Source organism: Bombina bombina, chromosome 8, assembly GCF_027579735.1.
Source record: "Bombina bombina isolate aBomBom1 chromosome 8, aBomBom1.pri, whole genome shotgun sequence".
Lineage (NCBI taxonomy): Eukaryota > Metazoa > Chordata > Amphibia > Anura > Bombinatoridae > Bombina > Bombina bombina.
In genome coordinates this window covers 283244892-283271382 of record NC_069506.1, presented here as the reverse complement: position 1 = coordinate 283271382, position 26491 = coordinate 283244892, and the positions used below count along the sequence as shown (strand labels likewise).

Below are 26491 nucleotides of genomic sequence, written 5' to 3'. Positions count from 1 at the left end.
TGAGCATATCTGTGTGTGTTTATATGTGTGTGTGTATGATTGAGCATATTTGTGTGTGTTTATGTGTGTGTTTATGTGTGTGCATGTATGATTGAGCATATCTGTGTATGTATGTGTGTGCGTGTATGATTGAGCATATTTGTGTGTGTTTATATGTCTGTGTATGTGTGTGCGTGTTTGATTGAGCATATCTGTGTGTGTATGTGTGTGCGTGTATGATTGAGCATATTTGTGTGTGTATGTGTGTGCGTGTATGATTGAGCATATTTGTGTGTGTATGTGTGTGCGTGTATGATTGAGCATATCTGTGTATGTATGTGTGTGCGTGTATGATTGAGCATATTTGTGTGTGTTTATGTGTGTGCGTGTATGATTGAGCATATTTGTGTCTGTGTTTATATGTGTGCGTGTGTATGTATGTTACTATGTGTGTATTTATGCATGTATGTGTATGTATGTGACTGTGTGTGTATTTATGTATGTATGTATGTGTATGTATGTGACTGTGTGTGTATTTATGCATGTATGTGTATGTATGTGACAGTGTGTGTATTTATGCATGTATGTGTGTGTGTGTATGTATGTGACTGTGTGTGTATTTATGCATGTATGTGTGTATGTATGTGACTGTGTGTGTATTTATGCATGTATGTGTATGTATGTGACTGTGTGTGTATTTATGCATGTATGTGTATGTATGTGACAGTGTGTGTATTTATGTATGTATGTGACTGTGTGTGTATTTATGCATGTATGTGTATGTATGTGACTGTGTGTGTATGTATGCATGCATGTGTATGTATGTGACTGTGTGTGTATTTATGCATGTATGTGTATGTATGTGACTGTGTGTGTATTTATGCATGTATGTGTATGTATGTGACAGTGTGTGTATTTATGCATGTATGTGTGTGTATGTATGTGACTGTGTGTGTATTTATGCATGTGTGTGTGTATGTGACTGTGTGTGTATTTATGCATTTATGTGTGTGTATATATGTGACTGTGTGTGTATTTATGCATGTATGTGTATGTATGTGACTGTGTGTGTATTTATGCATGTATGTGTATGTATGTGACTGTGTGTGTATTTATGCATGTATGTGTATGTATGTGACTGTGTGTGTATTTATGTATGTATGTGACTGTGTGTATTTATGCATGTATGTTTATGTATGTGACAGTGTGTGTATTTATGCATGTATGTGTGTGTATGTATGTGACTGTGTGTGTATGTGACTGTGTGTGTATTTATGCGTGTGTGTGTGTATTAATGCATGTATGTGTATGTATGTGACTGTGTGTGTATGTGACTGTGTGTGTATTTATGCATGTATGTGTATGTATGTGACTGTGTGTGTATTTATGCATGTATGTGTATGTTTGTGACTGTGTGTGTATGTGACTGTGTGTATTTATGCATGTATGTGTATGTATGTGACTGTGTGTGTATATGACTGTGTGTGTATTTATGCATGTATGTGCATGTATGTGACTGTGTGTATTTATGCATGTTTGTGTATGTATGTGACTGTGTGTGTATTTATGCATGTGTGTATGTATGTGACTGTGTGTGTATTTATGCATGTGTGTGTATGTATGTGACTGTGTGTGTATTTATGCATGTGTGTGTGTATGTGACTGTGTGTGTATTTATGCATGTGTGTGTATGTATGTGACTGTGTGTGTATTTATGCATGTTTGTGTATGTATGTGACTGTGTGTGCATTTATGCATGTGTATGTATGTGACTGTGTGTGTATTTATGCATGTTTGTGTGTGTATGTGACTGTGTGTGTATTTATACATGTGTGTGTATGTATGTGACTGTGTGTGTATTTATGCATGTTTGTGTATGTATGTGACTGTGTGTGTATTTATGCATGTTTGTGTGTGTATGTGAATGTGTGTGTGTATTTATGCATGTTTGTGTATGTATGTGACTGTGTGTGTATTTATGCATGTTTGTGTATGTATGTGACTGTGTGTGTATTTATGCATGTGTGTGTATGTATGTGACTGTGTGTGTATTTATGCATGTATGTGTGTGTGTGTATGTATGTGACTGTGTGTGTATTTATGCATGTTTGTGTGTATGTGACTGTGTGTGTATTTATGCATGTGTATGTATGTGACTGTGTGTGTATTTATGCATGTTTGTGTATGTATGTGACTGTGTGTGTATTTATGCATGTGTATGTATGTGACTGTGTGTGTATTTATGCATGTTTGTGTGTGTATGTGACTGTGTGTGTATTTATGCATGTTTGTGTATGTATGTGACTGTGTGTGTATTTATGCATGTTTGTGTATGTATGTGACTGTGTGTGTATTTATGCATGTTTGTGTGTATGTGACTGTGTGTGTGTATTTATGCATGTTTGTGTATGTATGTGACTGTGTGTGTATTTATGCATGTGTGTGTATGTATGTGACTGTGTGTGTGTATTTATGCATGTTTGTGTATGTGACTGTGTGTGTATTTATGCATGTGTGTGTGTGTATGTGACTGTGTGTGTATTTATGCATGTGTTTGTGTATGTGACTGTGTGTGTATTTATGCATGTTTGTGTGTGTATATGACTGTGTGTGTATTTATGCATGTATGTGTATGTATGTATGTGACTGTGTGTATTTATGCATGTGTGTGTGTATGTGACTGTGTGTGTATTTATGCATGTATGTGTATGTATGTGACTGTGTGTGTATTTATGCATGTGTGTGTATGTATGTGACTGTGTGTGTATTTATGCATGTATGTGTATGTATGTGACTGTGTGTGTATGTATGCATGTATGTGTATGTATGTGACTGTGTGTGTATTTATGCATGTGTGTGTATGTATGTGACTGTGTGTGTATGTATGCATGTATGTGTATGTATGTGACTGTGTGTGTATGTATGCATGTATGTGTATGTATGTGACTGTGTGTGTATTTATGCATGTATGTGTATGTATGTGACTGTGTGTGTATTTATGCATGTATCTGTATGTATGTGACAGTGTGTGTATTTATGCATGTATGTGTGTGTGTATGTGACTGTGTGTGTATTTATGCGTGTGTGTGTGTATGTGACTGTGTGTGTATTTATGCATGTTTCTGTATGTATGTGACAGTGTGTGTATTTATGCGTGTGTGTGTGTGTATGTGACTGTGTGTGTATTTATGCATGTTTGTGTATGTATGTGACTGTGTGTGTATTTATGCATGTATGTGTATGTGACTGTGTGTGTATTTATGCATGTATGTGTGTGTATGTGACTGTGTGTGTATTTATGCATGTGTGTATGTATGTGACTGTGTGTGTATTTATGCATGTGTGTATGTATGTGACTGTGTGTGTATTTATGCATGTTTGTGTATGTATGTGACTGTGTGTATTTATGAATGTGTGTGTATGTGACTGTGTGTGTATTTATGCATGTATGTGTGTGTATGTGACTGTGTGTGTATTTATGCATGTTTGTGTATGTATGTGACTGTGTGTGTATTTATGCATGTTTGTGTATGTATGTGACTGTGTGTGTATTTATGCATGTTTGTGTATGTATGTGACTGTGTGTATTTATGCATGTGTGTGTATGTGACTGTGTGTGTATTTATTCATGTTTGTGTATGTATGTGACTGTGTGTATTTATGCATGTGTGTGTATGTATGTGACTGTGTGTATTTATGCATGTGTGTATGTGACTGTGTGTGTATTTATGCATGTTTGTGTATGTATGTGACTGTGTGTATTTATGCATGTGTGTGTATGTGACAGTGTGTGTATTTATACATGTGTGTGTATGTATGTGACTGTGTGTGTATTTATGCATGTATGTGTGTGTATGTGACTGTGTGTGTATTTATGCATGTGTGTGTATGTATGTGACTGTGTGTGTATTTATGCATGTGTGTGTATGTGACTGTGTGTGTATTTATGCATGTATGTGTATGTATGTGACTGTGTGTGTAGTTATGCATGTGTGTATGTATGTGACTGTGTGTGTATTTATGCATGTATGTGTGTTTATGTGACTGTGTGTGTATTTATGCATGTGTGTATGTATGTGACTGTGTGTGTATTTATGCATGTGTGTGTATGTGACTGTGTGTGTATTTATGCATGTATGTGTATGTATGTGACTGTGTGTGTAGTTATGCATGTGTGTATGTATGTGACTGTGTGTGTATTTATGCATGTATGTGTGTGTATGTGACTGTGTGTGTATTTATGCATGTATGTGTATGTATGTGACTGTGTGTGTATTTATGCATGTGTGTATGTATGTGACTGTGTGTGTATTTATGCATGTATGTGTGTGTATGTGACTGTGTGTGTATTTATGCATGTGTGTATGTATGTGACTGTGTGTGTATTTATGCATGTATGTGTATGTATGTGACTGTGTGTATTTATGCATGTGTGTGTATGTGACTGTGTGTGTATTTATGCATGTATGTGTGTGTATGTGACTGTGTGTGTATTTATGCATGTGTGTATGTATGTGACTGTGTGTGTATTTATGCATGTGTGTGTATGTGACTGTGTGTGTATTTATGCATGTATGTGTATGTATGTGACTGTGTGTGTATTTATGCATGTGTGTATGTATGTGACTGTGTGTGTATTTATGCATGTATGTGTATGTATGTGACTGTGTGTGTATTTATGCATGTGTGTGTATGTGACTGTGTGTGTATTTATGCATGTATGTGTATGTATGTGACTGTGTGTGTAGTTATGCATGTGTGTATGTATGTGACTGTGTGTGTATTTATGCATGTATGTGTGTTTATGTGACTGTGTGTGTATTTATGCATGTGTGTATGTATGTGACTGTGTGTGTATTTATGCATGTGTGTGTATGTGACTGTGTGTGTATTTATGCATGTATGTGTATGTATGTGACTGTGTGTGTAGTTATGCATGTGTGTATGTATGTGACTGTGTGTGTATTTATGCATGTATGTGTGTGTATGTGACTGTGTGTGTATTTATGCATGTATGTGTATGTATGTGACTGTGTGTGTATTTATGCATGTGTGTATGTATGTGACTGTGTGTGTATTTATGCATGTATGTGTGTGTATGTGACTGTGTGTGTATTTATGCATGTGTGTATGTATGTGACTGTGTGTGTATTTATGCATGTATGTGTATGTATGTGACTGTGTGTATTTATGCATGTGTGTGTATGTGACTGTGTGTGTATTTATGCATGTATGTGTGTGTATGTGACTGTGTGTGTATTTATGCATGTGTGTATGTATGTGACTGTGTGTGTATTTATGCATGTGTGTGTATGTGACTGTGTGTGTATTTATGCATGTATGTGTATGTATGTGACTGTGTGTGTAGTTATGCATGTGTGTATGTATGTGACTGTGTGTGTATTTATGCATGTATGTGTGTGTATGTGACTGTGTGTGTATTTATGCATGTATGTGTATGTATGTGACTGTGTGTGTATTTATGCATGTGTGTATGTATGTGACTGTGTGTGTATTTATGCATGTATGTGTGTGTATGTGACTGTGTGTGTATTTATGCATGTGTGTATGTATGTGACTGTGTGTGTATTTATGCATATATGTGTATGTATGTGACTGTGTGTATTTATGCATGTGTGTGTATGTGACTGTGTGTGTATTTATGCATGTATGTGTGTGTATGTGACTGTGTGTATTTATGCATGTGTGTGTATGTGACTGTGTGTGTATTTATGCATGTATGTGTGTGTGTGTGTATGTTTGTTAACCAGCAAATTACAGACCTTGTTACTACAGCATGGGGGGGGGGGGGCAGGGGGTAAACAGTGTCACTATACAGTACCACTATATACAGGTAGGGTTGCCACCTCAGCCATGTTTTGCTGGACACTTATGAGTTACACATGCTGCAGGGTATGCAGGGAGGAACATGTATTGTGTTTCTGGACAGCACTATTCATATTCCTCCCTGCAGCATGTGTAACTTATAAGTGTTCTGTATATTAAGGGACGGATGGCAACCCTAATGTACAGGGGGTGGGGCTGGACCATGTCACTGACTACTGTGGTCACTTTATAAAGTTTACAGACTGTGTCACTAACTCACTACATACAGTACTGGTGGGTTTAACAGTGTCACTATATACAGTACTGGTGGGTTAAACAGTGTCACTATATACAGTACTGGTGGGTTTAACAGTGTCACTATATACAGTACTGGTGGGTTAAACAGTGTCACTATATACAGTAATAGGGTGTCAGACCATCTCACAGACTGTGGGCACAGGGTACCTCCTTTTGCAGACATAAAATCTGATTCACATTTTTCCCCCCCTGTGTTAAATGTAAAAAAAAGAAGGGAAAAAAATTATATGTATCAAATTCACCCTTTTCTCCAACATAGGTGTGTCCGGTCCACGGCGTCATCCTTACTTGTGGGATATTCTCTTCCCCAACAGGAAATGGCAAAGAGCCCAGCAAAGCTGGTCACATGATCCCTCCTAGGCTCCGCCTACCCCAGTCATTCTCTTTGCCGTTGTACAGGCAACATCTCCACGGAGATGGCTTAGAGTTTTTTAGTGTTTAACTGTAGTTTTTATTATTCAATCAAGAGTTTGTTATTTTAAAATAGTGCTGATATGTACTATTTACTCAGAAACAGAAAAGAGATGAAGATTTCTGTTTGTATGAGGAAAATGATTTTAGCAACCGTTACTAAAATCCATGGCTGTTCCACACAGGACTGTTGAGAGGAATTAACTTCAGTTGGGGGAACAGTGAGCAGTCTCTTGCTGCTTGAGGCATGACACATTCTAACAAGACGATGTAATGCTGGAAGCTGTCATTTTCCCTATGGGATCCGGTAAGCCATGTTTATTAAGATAGTAAATAAGGGCTTCACAAGGGCTTATTAAGACTGTAGACTTTTTCTGGGCTAAATCGATTCATTATTAACACATATTTAGCCTTGAGGAATCATTTAATCTGGGTATTTTGATAAGATTATATCGGCAGGCACTTTTTTAGACACCTTATTCTTTAGGGGCTTTCCCAAATCATAGGCAGAGCCTCATTTTCGCGCCGGTGTTGCGCACTTGTTTTTGAGAGGCATGGCATGCAGTCGCATGTGTGAGGAGCTCTGATACATAGAAAAGACTTTCTGAAGGCGTCATTTGGTATCGTATTCCCCTTTGGGCTTGGTTGGGTCTCAGCAAAGCAGATACCAGGGACTGTAAAGGGGTTAAAGTTAAAAACGGCTCCGGTTCCGTTATTTTAAGGGTTAAAGCTTCCAAATTTGGTGTGCAATACTTTTAAGGCTTTAAGGCACTGTGGTGAAATTTTGGTGAATTTTGAACAATTCCTTCATATTTTTTCGCAATTGCAGTAATAAAGTGTGTTCAGTTTAAAATTTAAAGTGACAGTAACGGTTTTATTTTAAAACGTTTTTTGTACTTTGTTATCAAGTTTATGCCTGTTTAACATGTCTGAACTACCAGATAGACTGTGTTCTGAATGTGGGGAAGCCAGAGTTCCTTCTCATTTAAATAAATGTGATTTATGTGACAATGACAATGATGCCCAAGATGATTCCTCAAGTGAGGGGAGTAAGCATGGTACTGCATCATTCCCTCCTTCGTCTACACGAGTCTTGCCCACTCAGGAGGCCCCTAGTACATCTAGCGCGCCAATACTCCTTACTATGCAACTATTAACGCTGTAATGGATAATTCTGTCAAAAACATTTTAGCCAAAATGCACACTTATCAGCGTAAGCGCGACTGCTCTGTTTTAGATACTGAAGAGCATGACGACGCTGATAATAATGGTTCTGAAGGGCCCCTAAACCAGTCTGATGGGGCCAGGGAGGTTTTGTCTGAGGGAGAAATTACAGATTCAGGGAACATTTCTCAACAGGCTGAACCTGATGTGATTACGTTTAAATTTAAGTTGGAACATCTCCGCGCTCTGCTTAAGGAGGTATTATCCACTCTGGATGATTGTGACAATTTGGTCATCCCAGAGAAGCTATGTAAAATGGACAAGTTCCTAGAGGTCCCGGGGCTCCCAGAAGCTTTTCCTATACCCAAGCGGGTGGCGGACATTGTAAATAAAGAATGGGAAAGGCCCGGTATTCCTTTCGTCCCTCCCCCCATATTTAAAAAATTGTTTCCTATGGTCGACCCCGGAAAGGACTTATGGCAGACAGTCCCCAAGGTCGAGGGAGCGGTTTCCACTTTAAACAAACGCACCACTATACCCATAGAAGATAGTTGTGCTTTCAAAGATCCTATGGATAAAAAATTAGAAGGTTTACTTAAAAAAATGTTTGTTCAGCAGGGTTACCTTCTACAACCAATTTCATGCATTGTCCCTGTCGCTACAGCCGCATGTTTCTGGTTCGATGAGCTGGTAAAGGCGGTCGATAGTGATTCTCCTCCTTATGAGGAGATTATGGACAGAATCAATGCTCTCAAATTGGCTAATTCTTTCACCCTAGACGCCACTTTGCAATTGGCTAGGTTAGCGGCTAAGAATTCTGGGTTTGCTATTGTGGCGCGCAGAGCGCTTTGGTTGAAATCTTGGTCAGCTGATGCGTCTTCCAAGAACAAGCTACTTAACATTCCTTTCAAGGGCAAAACGCTGTTTGGCCCTGACTTGAAAGAGATTATCTCTGATATCACTGGGGGTAAGGGCCATGCCCTTCCTCAGGATCGGCCTTTCAAGGCCAAAAATAAACCTAATTTTCGTCCCTTTCGTAGAAACGGACCAGCCCAAAGTGCTACGTCCTCTAAGCAAGAGGGTAATACTTCTCAAGCCAAGCAAGCTTGGAGACCAATGCAAGGCTGGAACAAGGGAAAGCAGGCCAAGAAACCTGCCACTGCTACCAAGACAGCATGAGATGTTGGCCCCCGATCCGGGACCGGATCTGGTGGGGGGCAGACTCTCTCTCTTCGCTCAGGCTTGGGCAAGAGATGTTCTGGATCCTTGGACACTAGAAATAGTCTCCCAAGGTTATCTTCTGGAATTCAAGGGGCTTCCCCCAAGGGGGAGGTTCCACAGGTCTCAGTTGTCTTCAGACCACATAAAAAGACAGGCATTCTTACATTGTGTAGAAGACCTGTTAACAATGGGAGTGATTCATCCTGTTCCATTAGGAGAACAAGGGATGGGGTTCTACTCCAATCTGTTCATAGTTCCCAAAAAAGAGGGAACGTTCAGACCAATCTTAGATCTCAAGATCTTAAACAAGTTTCTCAAGGTTCCATCGTTCAAGATGGAAACCATTCGAACAATTCTTCCTTCCATCCAGGAAGGTCAATTCATGACCACGGTGGATTTAAAGGATGCGTATCTACATATTCCTATCCACAAGGAACATCATCGGTTCCTAAGGTTCGCATTCCTGGACAAGCATTACCAGTTCGTGGCGCTTCCTTTCGGATTAGCCACTGCTCCAAGGATTTTCACAAAGGTACTAGGGTCCCTTCTAGCTGTGCTAAGACCAAGGGGCATTGCTGTAGTACCTTACTTGGACGACATTCTGATTCAAGCGTCGTCCCTTCCTCAAGCAAAGGCTCACACGGACATCGTCCTGGCCTTTCTCAGATCTCACGGATGGAAAGTGAACGTGGAAAAGAGTTCTCTATCTCCGTCGACAAGGGTTCCCTTCTTGGGAACAATAATAGACTCCTTAGAAATGAGGATTTTTCTGACAGAGGCCAGAAAAACAAGACTTCTAGACTCTTGTCGGATACTTCATTCCGTTCCTCTTCCTTCCATAGCGCAGTGCATGGAAGTGATAGGTTTGATGGTAGCGGCAATGGACATAGTTCCTTTTGCGCGCATTCATCTAAGACCATTACAACTGTGCATGCTCAGTCAGTGGAATGGGGACTATACAGACTTGTCTCCGAGGGGAACTGAGAGCGATATTCAATGCTCTCAAGGCTTGGCCTCAGCTAGCGAGGGCCAAGTTCATACGGTTTCAATCAGACAACATGACAACTGTTGCGTACATCAACCATCAGGGGGGAACAAGGAGTTCCCTGGCGATGGAAGAAGTGACCAAAATCATTCAATGGGCGGAGTCTCGCTCCTGCCACCTGTCTGCAATCCACATCCCAGGAGTGGAAAATTGGGAAGCGGATTTTCTGAGTCGTCAGACATTGCATCCGGGGGAGTGGGAACTCCATCCGGAAATCTTTGTCCAAATCACTCAACTGTGGGGCATTCCAGACATGGATCTGATGGCCTCTCGTCAGAACTTCAAAGTTCCTTGCTACGGGTCCAGATCCAGGGATCCCAAGGCGGCTCTAGTGGATGCACTAGTAGCACCTTGGACCTTCAAACTAGCTTATGTATTCCCGCCGTTTCCTCTCATCCCCAGGCTGGTAGCCAGGATCAATCAGGAGAGGGCGTCGGTGATCTTGATAGCTCCTGCGTGGCCACGCAGGACTTGGTATGCAGATCTGGTGAATATGTCATCGGCTCCACCATGGAAGCTACCTTTGAGACGAGACCTTCTTGTTCAAGGTCCGTTCGAACATCCGAATCTGGTCTCACTCCAGCTGACTGCTTGGAGATTGAACGCTTGATCTTATCGAAGCGAGGGTTCTCAGATTCTGTTATCGATACTCTTGTTCAGGCCAGAAAGCCTGTAACTAGAAAGATTTACCACAAAATTTGGAAAAAAATATATCTGTTGGTGTGAATCTAAAGGATTCCCTTGGGACAAGGTTAAGATTCCTAAGATTCTATCCTTCCTTCAAGAAGGATTGGAAAAAGGATTATCTGCAAGTTCCCTGAAGGGACAGATTTCTGCCTTGTCTGTGTTACTTCACAAAAAGCTGGCAGCTGTGCCAGATGTTCAAGCCTTTGTTCAGGCTCTGGTTAGAATCAAGCCTGTTTACAAACCTTTGACTCCTCCTTGGAGTCTCAACTTAGTTCTTTCAGTTCTTCAGGGGGTTCCGTTTGAACCCTTACATTCCGTTGATATTAAGTTATTATCTTGGAAAGTTTTGTTTTTGGTTGCAATTTCTTCTGCTAGAAGAGTTTCAGAATTATCTGCTCTGCAGTGTTCTCCTCCTTATCTGGTGTTCCATGCAGATAAGGTGGTTTTACGTACTAAACCTGGTTTTCTTCCAAAAGTTGTTTCTAACAAAAACATTAACCAGGAGATTATCGTACCTTCTCTGTGCCCGAAACCAGTTTCAAAGAAGGAACGTTTGTTGCACAATTTGGATGTTGTTCGCGCTCTAAAATTCTATTTAGACGCTACAAAGGATTTTAGACAAACATCTTCCTTGTTTGTTGTTTATTCCGGTAAAAGGAGAGGTCAAAAAGCAACTTCTACCTCTCTCTCTTTTTGGATTAAAAGCATCATCAGATTGGCTTACGAGACTGCCGGACGGCAGCCTCCCGAAAGAATCACAGCTCATTCCACTAGGGCTGTGGCTTCCACATGGGCTTTCAAGAACGAGGCTTCTGTGGATCAGATATGTAGGGCAGCGACTTGGTCTTCACTGCACACTTTTACCAAATTTTACAAGTTTGATACTTTTGCTTCTTCTGAGGCTATTTTGGGGAGAAAGGGTTTGCAAGCCGTGGTGCCTTCCATCTAGGTGACCTGATTTGCTCCCTCCCATCATCCGTGTCCTAAAGCTTTGGTATTGGTTCCCACAAGTAAGGATGACGCCGTGGACTGGACACACCTATGTTGGAGAAAACAGAATTTATGTTTACCTGATAAATTACTTTCTCCAACGGTGTGTCCGGTCCACGGCCCGCCCTGGTTTTTTAATCAGGTCTGATAATTTATTTTCTTTAACTACAGTCACCACGGTATCATATGGTTTCTCCTATGCAAATATTCCTCCTTAACGTCGGTCGAATGACTGGGGTAGGCGGAGCCTAGGAGGGATCATGTGACCAGCTTTGCTGGGCTCTTTGCCATTTCCTGTTGGGGAAGAGAATATCCCACAAGTAAGGATGACGCCGTGGACCGGACACACCGTTGGAGAAAGTAATTTATCAGGTAAACATAAATTCTGTTTTTTTGGGGGGGTGGGGGGGCCCTTCTTAGATTCTTGCACCTAGGCCCTGTGGTTTCTAGTTACGCTTCTGAACGTAACCTTCAGGGCTGGTTAGTGGCTACAGATTTCACTACTGACTGTTTGTTGCATTTAAACAATTGTAATGTTTCAGTAAAGCAAATAATAAAGATATTTCAAATAGTCACTTAATAAACATTATTATTTTATATGCCATTGTTAAGCTGGGTGTACTCAGAGACCCTACCTGGTAAACCAAACTAGACCATGTCTGTACCCAGAGACCCTGTCTGGTAACTACACTAGACTATGTCTGTACCCAGTGATCCTGCCTGGTAACTACACTAGACCATGTCTGTACCCAGTGACCCTGCTTGGTGACTACACTAGACCATGTCTGTACCCAGTGATCCTGCCTGATAACTACACTAGACCATGTCTGAACCCAGTGATCCTGCCTGGTAACTACACTAGACCATGTCTGTACCCAGTGATCCTGCCTGGTAACTACACTAGACCATGTCTGAACCCAGTGATCCTGCCTGGTAACTACACTAGACCATGTCTGTACCCAGTGATCCTGCCTGGTAACTACACTAGACCATGTCTGAACCCAGTGATCCTGCCTGGTAACTACACTAGACCATGTCTGTACCCAGTGATCCTGCCTGGTAACTACACTAGACCATGTCTGAACCCAGTGATCCTGCCTGGTAACTACACTAGACCATGGCTGTACCCAGTGACCCTGCCTGGTGACTACACTAGACCATGTCTGTACCCACTGACCCTGTCTGGTAACTACACTAGACTATGTCTGTACCCAGTGATCCTGCCTGGTAACTACAATAGACCATGGCTGTACCCAGGGACCCTGCCTGGTGACTACACTAGACCATGTCTGTACCCACTGACCCTGCCTGGTGACTACACTAGACCATGTCTGTACCCACTGACCCTGCCTGGTAACTGCACTAGACCATGTCTGTACCCAGTAACCCTGCCTGGTAACTACACTAGACCATGTCTGTACCCACTGACCCTGCCTGGTAACTACACTAGACCATGTCTGTACCCAGTGACCCTGTCTGGAGACTACACTAGACCATGTCTGTACCCAGTGACCCTGCCTGGTAACTACACTAGACCATGTCTGTACCCAGTGACCCTGCCTGGTGACTACACTAGACCATGTCTGTACCCACTGACCCTGCCTGGTAACTACTCTAGACCATGTCTGTACCCAGTGACCCTGCCTGGTAACTACACTAGACTATGTCTGTACCCAGTGACCTGTCTGGTAACTACACTAGACCGTATCTGTACCCAGAGACCCTGCTTGGTGACTACACTAGACCATGTCTGTACCCATTTACCTGCCTGGTAACTATACTAGGCCATGTCTGTACCCAGTGACCCTGCCTGGTGACTACACTAGACCATGTCTGTACCCATTGACCTGCCTGGTAACTATACTAGACCATGTCTGTACCCAGATACTGTGTCTGGTAACTACAAAAGACCATGTTTGTTACCTGAAATTTTGTAATCACTTTGCAATATTAATACAAGAGAGGGATTTATTTTGTTTTGTGTCTCTGGGTATTTAACATTAGTGACAATATTACTGTGGACGTCTCAGCTGCCTAGTGATAAAACTGTGCAGTACATTGTCTGGTACTTGTATTGTGTGCAAGTCACTTGGCTTTGAGGTCATTCTGTACTGTACTGGGGACTGCCCAGGTTTCTCTTAAGCAGACATACATGTTACATGTGTGTGCTGGTGACAGTGAGGGTGTAAGGTCAGTCCCTAAATCATCTGTGCCTATGGAGGTTGTCAGTGTATTTCTGGCCCTGCCCATCTATAACAAATATATAGTAAGTTGCTGAAACACAAAATATATGTTGATATTTATATAGCAGTTTGTTTACTAGAGACTAATTACTGAAGGGTTCTAGCAGGAAAAACATAAAAATAAAGTAATCATTTAGATGCTACAGTAACTTCTGCTATTGACCTGGATGAGTCTGTGAAAAGTTGGAGATTTAGACAAGCTCATTCAATACTTCATCTATATGAATAGAGTGATTTGTATAATAACAAAATATTTATTTAGATTTGAAGGATTAGCTGCTGAACGGGAGTTAATGAGTAAATTAATTTGTGGCAAGAAGACGGTTTGATGTGAACTCCAGGTTTTCTTCTGCAAAGGGGCAGTGTCACCAGCTCAGTACAAGTGTAGCATTCCTGATTAGCTGGAAAAAAAACAATGAACCCCTTAACGATAGCAACGTACCCTGGTTGTTAAGGGTCTTGCCGCTCATGCTATTAGACCATCCCTCCCTCCTGCAGGCCTTGTCACGAGACCACGCCATTGAAAAAGACAACCCCTTAGAAAGAACAGCGATATACAGGGTGCGTAGCTGGTCATTAAAGGGACATTATACACTCATTTTTTATTTGCATAAATGTTTTGTAGATGATCTATTTATATAGCCCATAAAGTTTTTTTTTGTTTTTTTTAAATGTATAGTTTTGCTTATTTTTAAAGAACATTGCTCTGATTTTCAGACTCCTAACGAAGCCCCAAAGTTTTATGAGAATACCGTCGGATACCTTCTCCAGCTTGCTCCTGTTTGTATAAAGGGTCTTTTCATATGCAAAAGAAGGGGGAGGGGGGAGTGTCTTATTTCCCACTTGCAGTGGGCTTTCCAGCTACCTTTTCAACAGAGCTAAACAGAGCTTCTAAGTAAGTTTTTAAACAGTTTTATACTGCATTTGTATATCAGTATCTGTGCATCTTATTCTTTATAGTAGTGTCTATTACATGCAGTTATATGAAAATGAGTGTATACCGTCCCTTTAAGGGGTTAGGTAAAGATAGCCAATGGCCTTACTGTATGCAATATATAACTTTTGTTTTCTGAAAATTCACATAACGTAATGAAAGTGCATTGTGAATAACTAATGTTTGTTTTTATTCTGTTATTTTTCTATCTATTCACCTGATATACAGAAAGAGAACCAGCAATCTGTAGACAAAAATATCATTAAAAATATTTTTTATATCTAAGTTCTGAAACACAGCGGCATTAATCATTCATGTGAAACAAGCAATCAATGATTTCTATTAATGTTTAAGACATTTAGATAAATATGATTATTTTGTCCCTTCTAGGCACCCTCTCTTCCCGCTCTTGACGCTGCTTTTTGAGAAGTGCGAGCAGGCGACACAGGGTTCCGAGTGCATCACCTCTGCCAGCTTTGATGTAGATATTGAAAATTTTGTCCACCAGCAGGAACAGGAGCACAAACCGTTTTTTAGCGAAGACCCTGAGCTTGACAACTTGGTAAAGCTTCATTATTCTCTGTAACTAACCTCAATGTGATTTTGTTATCTCTCCGATTAACCCTTTGGCTGCCTGAGAGGGCTGTAGTGCTACTGAGTGTTGCAATCCTCCTTGGCATCCAAGATGTTAAGTTATCAATGTGTAGCAGGGAAATGATTTAGCACCATCTAGATAGTAGGCAAGTGAAAGTGACGGCTGTGAACGGCAGTGTATTTTGGTGCTTATTCAAAGAATGATATGCGGATGATATCAGCACTTATTAATTGGAAAAGCCGCATCTACAAAGTATTAAGGACCAGGATACGAGTGGAGCACTATTTAGCGCTTATGCTAGAGTGCTAACTGTGAAAGAAGTAAACTTTTCTTTCTTAAGACACAGTGAGTCCACGGAATCAGCAATTACTGTTGGGAATATCACTCCTGGCCAGCAGGAGGAGGCAAAGAGCACCACAGCAAAGCTGTTAAAGTGAAGGTAAACTTTGGTGAAGGAAAACCCATTTTTTTAAAAATACTATTAAAAACAGGGGCACTTTCATTCATCAAAGTTTACAAAGCAGCCGTTTTGATAAAAACCTTACCTTTTTTTCTTTTCACTGCCAGAGTAGCTTCCTCCTCATGGAAATCCTCTCTTCACACGTCAGCAATTACTAATCCGGCTTCCTCCAAACATGGCTTTCCCCCCAGGGTAGTCATTGCCTGAGGCAATGCTGTGATTGGAGAAAGCAGGATTAGTTCATCAAAGTTTACCTTTACTTTAAATATCACTTCCCTTCCCACAACCCCCTGTCATTCTCTTCAATGCAAGGAGGAGGTGAAGTTTAGGTGTCTTTTTAAGATTTCTTCCATCAATATTTTTTTATTTTGGAAGCCTGAGCAGGCTTTCTCTGATCTTCCCTAATAATCTGGGTCTAGCTGTACTCCATGTTAGTCACTTCAGTAGAGCTGTGGTAGCTTTGAAGCAGTTAGGAACTTGTAGGGTGGGCCTCACTGTGTTTTCCTGACAGGATTGCTGCCCTGCAACAGAATGCCAGAGTAGGCCTACTCTGTTTCTTCTTCTTATCCACAGGCCTCTGTCAGGAGTGGCTTCCTCTCATGCCAGGTGAGCTGCCTCCCTGTCGGACAGGCAAGGGTGCAGGTAAGTGCCATTTTATTTCTTAAAACAAATTTCTCAGAGTGCCATCCTTCAAAATGGAGACTATTCATTCCATTCTTCCTCTGGTTCAGGAGGGTCAATTCATGATAAATAGACCTGAAGGATGCGTACCTACACGTTCCCATTCACAGGGATCATTACAAATTTCTGAGATTTGCCTATCTGGACAAACACTTTCAATTTGTAGCGCTTCCATTTGGCCTTGCCACAGCTCCCAGAATTTTCTCAAAGGTCCTGGGACCTCTATTGGCAGTAATTCAGTCCCGGGGAATTGCAGTGGCACCCTATCTGGACGACATTCTGGTTCAGGCGCCATCTTTGCAACTAGCAGAATCTCATACAAAGATCTTGCTGTCTTTTCTTCGTTCTTACGGTTGGAAGGTCAATTTGGACAAAAGTTCTCTTGTTCAGGCTACAAGAGTGATCTTCTTAGGGACCATTATAGATTCCCTATCAATGATAATATTTCTGATGGAGGTCAGAAGAGCCAAGATTATTCCTGCTTGCCTGTCCCTACAGTCTGAGGTACGACCAACAGTGGCCCAATGCATGGAGGTAATTGGGTTGATGGCTTCCATGGACATAGTTCCCTTTGCCCGGTTCCATTTGAGACCTCTTAAGCTATGCATGCTCGCTCAATAAAATGGGGATTATACAAATCTATCTCAGAGGATAGTTCTGGATCAATCAACAAGAGACTCCCTACCGTGGTGGCTGTCTCAAGAACATCTGTCCCAGGGGACGTGTTTTCAGAGACCATCTTGGGTAAATGTGACCACGGACTCCAGCCTGATGGGTGGGGAGCAGTCTGGGACTCGTTGAAGGCGCAAGGACTTTGGTCTCAGGAGGAATCTGCTCTCCCCATAAACATTCTGGAGTTGAGAGTGATCTTCAATGCCTTGATGACTTGGCCTCAACTGGCTCTAGCCCGGTTTATCAGGTTCCAGTCGGACAACATAACCTCAGTGGCTCTATCTGCTATCCCAGGAGTGGACAATTGGGAAGCGTATTTCTTGAGTAGACAGACATTCCATCCCTGGGAGTGGGAAATCCATCCGGAAGTTTTCTCCAGGTTAACAACCAAATGGGGGTTGCCGGAATTGGATCTGGTGGCGTCTCAACAGAACACCAAGCTCCCAAAGTACGGTTCAAGGTCGAGAGACCCTCTGGCCTTTCTGATAAATACTCTGGCAGTTCCTTGGAACTTCAGGTTGGCATGTCTCTTTTCTCGCAGGATCTGGTATGCAGATTTAGTAGAGAAAGGACCTTCTACTTCAGGGGTCCTTTCTTCATCCAAATCTCGTTTCTCTGAAGCTGACTGCTTGAGGATTGAACGCTTCTTTTTATCTAAGCGTGGATTTTCCTAATTGGTCATTGAGACCATGATTCAGGCTTGTAAGCCTGTCACTAGAAAGATTTACCATAAGATATGGCGTAAATATCTTTATTGGTGCGAGTTTAAAGGATTCTCTTGGAGTAGAGACAGGATTCCAAGAATCTTATCTTTTCTCCAGGAAGGCCTGGAGAAGGGGTTGTCTGTCAGTACCCTCAAGGGTCAGATTTCTGCTCTATCTATTTTGTTGCACAAGCGTCTGGCAGACATGCCGGATGTACAGTCCATTTCTTCCTAATGGGAAAGAGTCCACAGCCGCATTCATTACTTATGGGAAATAAGAACCTAGCCACCAGGAGGAGGCAAAGACCCACCAGCCAAAAGGCTTAAATACTCCTCACACTTCGGGTGCTACCCTTCGACATGGGACGGGAGTTTTAAGTAGTCTTGTCAGTCTCTCGTGGAGGGCCTGGGCAAAAGTGAGAGTCCGGAGATGCAGTGGGAACTTCACCTGCGACACCATCCCGACTCGTATTCACAACTCTGTTTTCAGCACTTCGCGTTGCCGAACTTCACTTTGCTACATGCTGTCTTCTCTCAAGTCCATGACGGAAGCGATGCTACTATTCGTCACACTTGAAGGGCCATGTTCCTGTTCCACAGCATAGATTCTGATAAGATTGTTTCATTTTATTCCGTTATCTGTAATGTGATTATTATGACAGTCAAGTACGGGCCTCGCTGAGGCACCTTTTGCTCCGATCTTGGAATCACGGGATAATTCCTCCTTAAGGTGGATAGTGATCGGGTAAGGGTTTATTTTTTTATCATGTTTCTTATGCGATTCAACCTGCTTGTGTATGTGCATAGGGGCTCTGTGGCCGAGACACATGCCTATGTGGCACATATTGACTTGTTCTTTCGGTTGTGGTTTACACGGCCTGGAACTATACCTTCGGGTTATGCCTATTTTATTCAGACTTGCTTAACTTTTTCTGTGGGCCTGGTTTTTGCCGCCCTTTAGGGGCGCACTTTTTGGAATTTTGTGGGGCATCTGGTGGCCGGCCGCGTTCTACGCTTGTGTGGGGCTTCTTCCCCTTCCGCATTCCTGACTGTGTGGCGACGGTGGAACGAGTCTGCTCCACTGAGGTCTGGTCATAGGAGGTGGTGAGTGCCCCCAGCCATTGGTGTCAGGTGCCAGTTGCTTTTTTCCAATATCTGTTTATCTTGCACAGTCTTAAGCCATGGAGGATTCCAATGCCGGGACTATTTTTATATCCTATTCTGAATCGTCCTCGGATGAGGACCGTAATTTGACCCTGTTATCGCAAGTCTGCCATTCTTGTCTCTCGTGCCTGGATAGTTTACCAGTTCCCTCGGGCTCGGGGGACCCTGGGCCTTCCGAGCCATCGGCCTCCTCAGGAGGCACCTTCCCACTCGCATACTCCTTTTACTTTTGAGGTCCCCAATGTTACTTATTTCTCCGCGCAGAATGGATTGTTTCCCCTGGAGTTGGCGGGGCATTTTTAATATTTTAATGGCGCTCGTTCCATTGTAGTTATGTGCCTGTCTGCCTATTCCGGGCATTCAGACTGTGAATGGCACTATAATATTCCCTCCGGGGGTGTTTGTTCCCCCTTGCTGTTCATTTCGTTATAGGATTGTGCGGCTGCGTGTCATATTAAGACAAACTTTTGATTTATTGAGGGATCATTTCCTTTATGGTCTGTCTCGGTTCTCACAAGGTTCTTTGAGATAGGCTAGTGGGGATGTGTCTCCCTGATCGGTCTACTGTGAGCTTTCCCAGTCTTTTTTTCTGGAGGTTACGGTTTCCGTTTGGCAGGTCCTGCGAAAACATAGTTCCTTCAGGGTGGATGCCTGCTGGTGCTCTTGTTTTTTCCTTTATCCGGTTCGGATTACTTTTCTTTCTGTTTCCCTATGGAGATTCTGGGATTGCTTAATTAAAGTTCTTCTACTGAAGTTGTTCCCAGATTGTTTTCAGAGTTTTGAGTGTGACACGTTACTTGTTAGTGACGCATGTTGAGCATGGCTGGTACGGCGGGACCTACTGCTTGTTAAGCTATTTGTTTTCTAAAAAAAAAACACTATTCTTCTGGACCTTTGGGTCTGGATGTTGGAATGGCTTGGGCTGGTCCGTGTCAGTCCGCACCCGACGTCGAGACCAGTGGTGTCACACCATGTCCTTTCGCATCCCTGATCTGAGGGATGTGGTCCTTACCGTGTGGAGCGGTTATGCCCTTTTGAGCTACTGTTGATGGTTCTCCTTGAGTCTTTGACGGGATTTTGGATGTCACTGGTGTCCTGGTCGTCTTTATTGCCCCTTGGGGGTTTGGGCCCGTGATGGGCTTGGTTCTTGAAGTCCTGTACCTCGGGGCTACTGGTTAAGGGGTTTTTTCCCTGATGGACTCATGCTGTGGTTCGCAGTATCTATTGTGTCATCTTGGATTTGATTTGAGGTTCCTTTTCCTCATTGAGATAGCCTACCGCTGATCGGCTTGGGGCATGCTGCCTTGGGCGTTGACTTATGGAAGTCTGGTTTCCTCCTTTATGATTCCATTGTGGATCTCGGGGAGTGTCTAGGGTTTGGGTCAGTCTAGCTCTTTGTCCTATCTGTATGTTCCTGTTATGCCCCTAGGATTTGGGGTTGGGTCAGGACGGGTCCTATTGTCCAGGGTAATTCGGTTTTATACCTTGGCGGAGGATGGGCTCTGGGCTTTCTTGGGGTTCCTTTTTTCCCATTCCTCTTTCGCGTCTAGGACTAGTTCTTGCTCGGTTTGTCATCTTTCCCTGTTGTCTCTGCTTTCTGCAGACTTGTTCACGGTGCATGGGTTGGACTTGTTGGTCGCCTTGTTGCTTGTGTTAAGGGGGCTCGAGCGGTTGCTCTCAGTCTTGGCCCTTTTGTTGGGTTCTGAGAGGTCTGGTTCCTTTCGGTCCTAGGATTTGCGCTGGTCACTTAACACTTTGGACGTTCTGTGCCTGTTCAATCATTTGTTGATTAATTGGGTGTCCTGAGGACACATGCTCCCTGTCTTGCAGTTTTTCCTGAGGGACTCTTGGATCAGCTTCGCTGCCGAGTAAGTGGAAGCTTTACTGTTGGGAAACAGCTGCAGTCATTTTTCTTTGTCTGCTGGTAAGCTATTGAGCCCAGGTGGCTTGGTGGTTAGCTAGTCTGTCTAGCAGGTTGCGGTTCCTGAGTTTGTACTCGGCTGCGATCAGGGTTTTTTTCCCCGGGATCTGGTCGCTTTCTTAAGCGTGCCGGGTGGTTCCCTTTTGTGTAAAGGATAGTTTCTATTGGTCGACTAATTTGACCTACGGTTAGTTTTACTACCCAGCTTGCGGAGGGTTGCTCTTGTCTCCAGGGCAACTGTTTTTCCTTGATCGCTAGCATGCACTTTGAGGTTCCTTGTGAGGTGTTTTTTCTGAACCCTCGGGGGAAGTTGGATCCTTGGGATCTCTTTGCTTAGGAAGTTTGATTCAGGATGGATGTTCCGCTGTTCTATAGTGGTGTAGTGTTGGTCTGCGCTGTTTCAGCTGCGCAGGAGCAGGATGTTTCGTATCTATTTTTGGATGGGGGCTCTGCTTATTTTGGCGCCACTGGTTTTTATCATCCTTTTTCTGTGTCTCTCCTGAGTTTTTTTCTCTGGCTACAGAAATTTTTCCTTGCTTGTGAGACGTCCTCAGTCTCTTGTGGTCTGGGGTGTGGGACTCGGTCTGTTTTCACCTGCTCTCTGGGGTGAGGGTTTTTCCTTCACGTTCTCGTTTATTGGGTCACGTGTGTCCACGTTGTCTCGCTGTTTTGGCGTTTGCTGGTTTTTAGATTTGTTTGTTTCTCTCTGGTACCTTCCGGACTTTTCATATAGTCTGTTCAGGTGTAGCCTACTGAGTGGCTTAGGGTTGTCTTCTTGTCACCCTTGGCGGTGTTCCTTTCTTCTGTCTTGTATCTTCCCTCTGGGATTTTTTTTAGTCGGGGTGCCTTGCTTGGTTGAGGGGCTGTGGCGGCGGGATTGTTGCCCCTGTCAGATGCTGTCCTGGAGGACTCTTTCCCACGGAAGAAAAGAAAATTATCAGGTAAGCATAATTTATGTTTTTGTCAGGCCCTGGTCAGAATCAGGCCTGTGTTTAATGCTGTTGCTCCACCTTGGAGTCTTAACTTTGTTGTTAAAGTTTTACAGCAGGCTCCACTTGAGCCTATGAATTCCATAGATATTAAGTTATTATCTTGGAAGGTTTTGTTTCTTACTGCTAGTTCTTCTGCTCAGAGGGTTTCTGAACTCTCAGCTTTGCAGCGTGATTCGCCTTATCTCATTTTTCATGCAGATAAGGCTGTTCTCCGTACCAAGTTTGGTTTTCTTCCTAAGGTTATTTCGGACAGAAATATTAATCAGAAAATTGATGTTCCTTCTCTCTCTCTCCTAATCCTTCTTCTCATAAGGAACGTTTGTTGCACAACTTGGATGTTGTACAGGCTCTTAAATTCTATTTGCCGTAGCAAAAAGCTACTGCCACTTCTCTTTCTCTCTGGTTGAGAATTATTATTCGTTTGGCATATGAGACTGCTGGATAGCAGCCTCCCGAGAGAATTACAGCTCATTCCACTAGGGCTGTTTCTTCATCTTGGGCCTTCAAGAATGAGGCCTCTGTGGAACAGATTTGCAAGGCTGCGACTTGGTCCTCTCTGCATACTTTTTCTAAATTCTACAAATTTGATACTTTTGCCTCGGCTGAGGCTTCTTTTGGGAGTAAGGTTCTGCAAGCAGTGGTGCCTTCTGTTTAGGTTCCCTGTCTTGTCCCTCCCTAATCATCTGTGTCCTCTAGCTTGGGTATTGATTCCCAACAGTAATTGCTGATTCCATGGACTCACTGTGTCTTAAGAAAGAAAACAAAATGTATGCTTACCTGATAAATTTATTTATTTCTTGACACAGTGAGTCCACAGGCCCTACTTTATTTCAGACAGTTTTTTTATATAAACCTCATGCACCTCTACACCTTGTGTTCTTTCCTTTCTTTCCTTTTCCTTCCGCCGAATGACTTGGGGTTGTGGCAAAGGATGTAATACTTAAAGTGATGCTTCATTTTTTAGATATCCTTAGTTTTAAAAAAAACAATGCACATGGGTGAGCCAATCACAGGAGGCTTCTAAGTGCAGCAACCAATCAGCAGTTACTGAGCATATCTAGATATGCTTTTCAGCAAAGAATATCAAGAGAATAAAACAAATTGGATAATAGAAGTAAATTAGAAAGTAGTTTAAAATTGTATGCTCTTTCTAAATCATGAAAGAAAAAATGTGGGTTTCGTGTCCCTTTAACAGCTTTGCTGTGGTGCTCTTTGCCTCCTCCTGCCCTTTTAAGGGCTATTGGTAGTTTAGTTTAGGCTAGGGGTTTTTATTATTTTGGGTGGGCTTTTTTTATTTTGATAGGGCTATTAGATTAGGTGTAATTAGTTTAAAGATCTTGTAATTTGATTTTCATTTTCTGTAATTTAGTGTTTGTTTTTTTGTAATTTACCTAATTTTATTGAATTTAGTTAATTGTATTTAATTTAGGGAATTTATTTAATTGTCGTGTAAGGTTAGGTGTTAGTGTAAGACAGGTTAAGTTTTATTTTACAGGTAAATTTGTATTTATTTTAACTAGGTAGTTAGTAAATAGTTAATAACTATTTAGTAACTATTCTACCTAGTTAAAATAAATACAAACTTGCCTGTAAAATAAAAATAAAACCTAAGCTAGCTACAATGTAACTATTAGTTATATTGTAGCTACCTTAGGGTTTATTTTACAGGTAAGTATTTAGTTTTAAATAGAAATTATTTAGTTAATGATAGTAGGTTTTATTTAGATTTATTTTAATTATATTTCAGTTAGGGGGTGTTAGGGTTAGACTTAGGTTTAGGGGTTAATAAATTTAATATAGTGGCGTTGACATTGGGGGCGGCAGATTAGGGGTTAATAAATGTAGGTAGGTGGCGGCGATGTTAGGGACGACAGATTAGGGGTTAATAATATTTCATGTTTGCGAGGCTGGAGTGCGGCGGTTTAGGGGTTAATATGTTTTTTTATAGTGGTGGCGATGTTGTGAGCGGCAGATTAGGGGTTAATAATTTTATTTTAGTGTTTGCGATGCGGGAAGGCCTCGGTTTAGGGGTTAATAGGTAGTTTATGGGTGTTAGTGTACTTTTTAGCACTTTAGTTATGAGTTGTATGCTACAGCTTTGTAGTGTAAAACTCATAACTACTGACTTTAAAATGCGGTACGAATCTTGACAGGATAGGGTGTACCGCTCACTTTTTGGCCTCCCAGGACAAACTCGTAATACCAGCGCTATGGAAGTCCCATTGAAAATAGACTATACGCAAATTGCGTAAGTTGATTTGCGGTAAAGCCAAAAAAAGTGTGCGGTGCCCCTAAATCTGCAAGACTCGTAATAGCAGCGGTAGTAAAAAAGCAGCGTTATAAGGCTTAACGCTGCTTTTTTACTCATAATGCAAGACTCGTAATCTAGCCAATTGACTTCAAGGACAACAATAATTTTTGAAGTTTAGAACCTGTTTTGACAGAGCAAACCTGTGGCAGTCAGCAATTTCCCTCTGATTTATGGGATAAATGTTTACTGCCTGCTTTTAGCAGACCGTACAGTAATTCCCCATTTAAAGGCAGATCACAGATCTCAGCAAGCTCGTATACGCGCTTTGGCAAGTGTGTTTTAGTACCTGCCATGCTTCCTAATCACTGATGTTGCAAATGAATATGAAGTGATGATGGAATTTCTGCAAAGCTCTTGTGGTTCTGAATCTCTGTCATTTGTGCTTATGTTCGAGGAAATGGGATTTAGTTAAAGGGAAGTTCAAATAGAAATTCTAAGATTCAGATTCAGTTCGTACAGTTTAAAAAAAACTTTCCAAATTGCTTTTGTTATCAAACAGAGATGTTTCTCTTGGTGTCCTTTTTGTATCACATATGAGGTGCCACATAGCTTACTTCATATAATGAAATGTCCAAATCAAACACCCAAAATATTTCCTACCCACTGGGCCGCAAACCAATGCTATCTATAGGCAGGCTGGGGATTACAGTATCACAGTAGACTCACTTTCAGCAAAAAGTAGCAGCTTCATAAAATTGGTTTATTAATTAAATAATAATAAAAGCAAGTTACATATACAAATGTTCTTCTGGGAGAAAAAAAGCCTGTTCCACATATCAAATACCACAAATAATTTCTTGGCCTGGTGCTAGCTGTCTGTTGACCAATGGCCCTCCTCCCACTCTGCTTTATACACCTCCTATATACACTAAACAAGTATTTTTTACAGGTCTCCCATCGACCCCCAGGGTTGTTGCAATGTAACATGTAACCACTGCAACAGGAGAATGTAGTCACAGACAGAGCCATCAGAAACATAAACATGATGTTTGTACATTTATGTATTTACTAACCTGACAACGTTACGGCTTAAGCAACTCCTCATATATCCTTACTGAGATCTGTGTTGTGTTCCGTGCATCATTACTGACATCTGTGTTGTGTGCTGTGCATCATTACTGACATCTGTGTTGTGTGCTGTGCATCATTACTGAGATCTGTGTTGTGCGCCGTGCATCATTACTGAGATCTGTGTTGTGCGCTGCATACATCATTACTGAGATCTGTGTTGTGTGCCATGCATCATTCCTGAGATCTGTGTTGTGTGCTGTGTATCATTACTGAAATCTGTGTTGTGTGCCATGCATCATTACTGAGATCTGTGTTGTGTGTCATGCATCATTACTGAGATCTGTGTTGTGCGCCGTGCATCATTACTGAGGTCTGCTATTCAGTATTGGGGATGTGTTGGTGATCTCCTTACTGAGCTCTGTGTTGTGCGCCGTGCATCATTACTGAGATCTGTGTTGTGCGCTTTGCATCATTACTGAGATCTGTGTTAAATGCGCCATGCATCATTACTGAGATCTGTGTTGTGCGCCATGCATCATTACTGATATCTGTGTTGTGTGCCATGCATCATTACTGAGATCTGTGTTGTGTGTCGTGCATAATTACTGAGATCTGTGTTGTGGCCGTGCATCATTACTGAGATCTGCTATTCAGTATTGGGGATGTGTTGGTGATCTCCTTACTGAGATCTGTATAGTATGCCATGCATCTTTACTTAGTTCTGTGTTGTGTGCCGTGCATCATTACTGTGATCTGTGTTTTGCGCCGTGTATCATTACTGAGATTTGTGTTGTGTGCCATGCATCATTACTAAAATCTGTGTTGTGCACCGTGCATCATTACTAAGATCTGTATTGTGTGCCGTGCATCATTACTAAGATCTGTATTGTGTGACATGCATCATTACTGAGATGTGTGTTGTGTGCTGTGCATCACAACTGAGATCTGTGTTTTGTGCCGTGCATCATTACTGAGATCTGTGTTATGCGGCATGCATCATTACTGAGATCTGTGTTGTGTGCCGTGCATCATTCCTGAGATCTGTGTTATGTGCTGTGCATCATTACTGAAATCTGTATTGTGCGACATGCATCATTACTGAGATCTGTGTTGTGCGCTGTGCATCATTATTGAGATCTGTGTTGTGTGCCGTGCATCATTAC

The 26491-nt window shown here is 42.0% G+C and overlaps 1 protein-coding gene across 14 annotated transcripts in view; it reads left to right on the top strand.

The window, feature by feature from the left end:
- PKNOX2 (PBX/knotted 1 homeobox 2) overlaps positions 1 to 26491 on the top strand; it is a 1550023-nt gene that overhangs the window by 1267317 nt on the left and 256215 nt on the right. For all 14 annotated transcript variants that reach the window (XM_053691420.1, XM_053691421.1, XM_053691419.1 and 11 more), the window contains one exon: positions 15209 to 15380. In XM_053691420.1, the coding sequence (XP_053547395.1) occupies positions 15209 to 15380 (172 nt within the window). The remainder of the gene's footprint in view (positions 1 to 15208; positions 15381 to 26491) is intronic.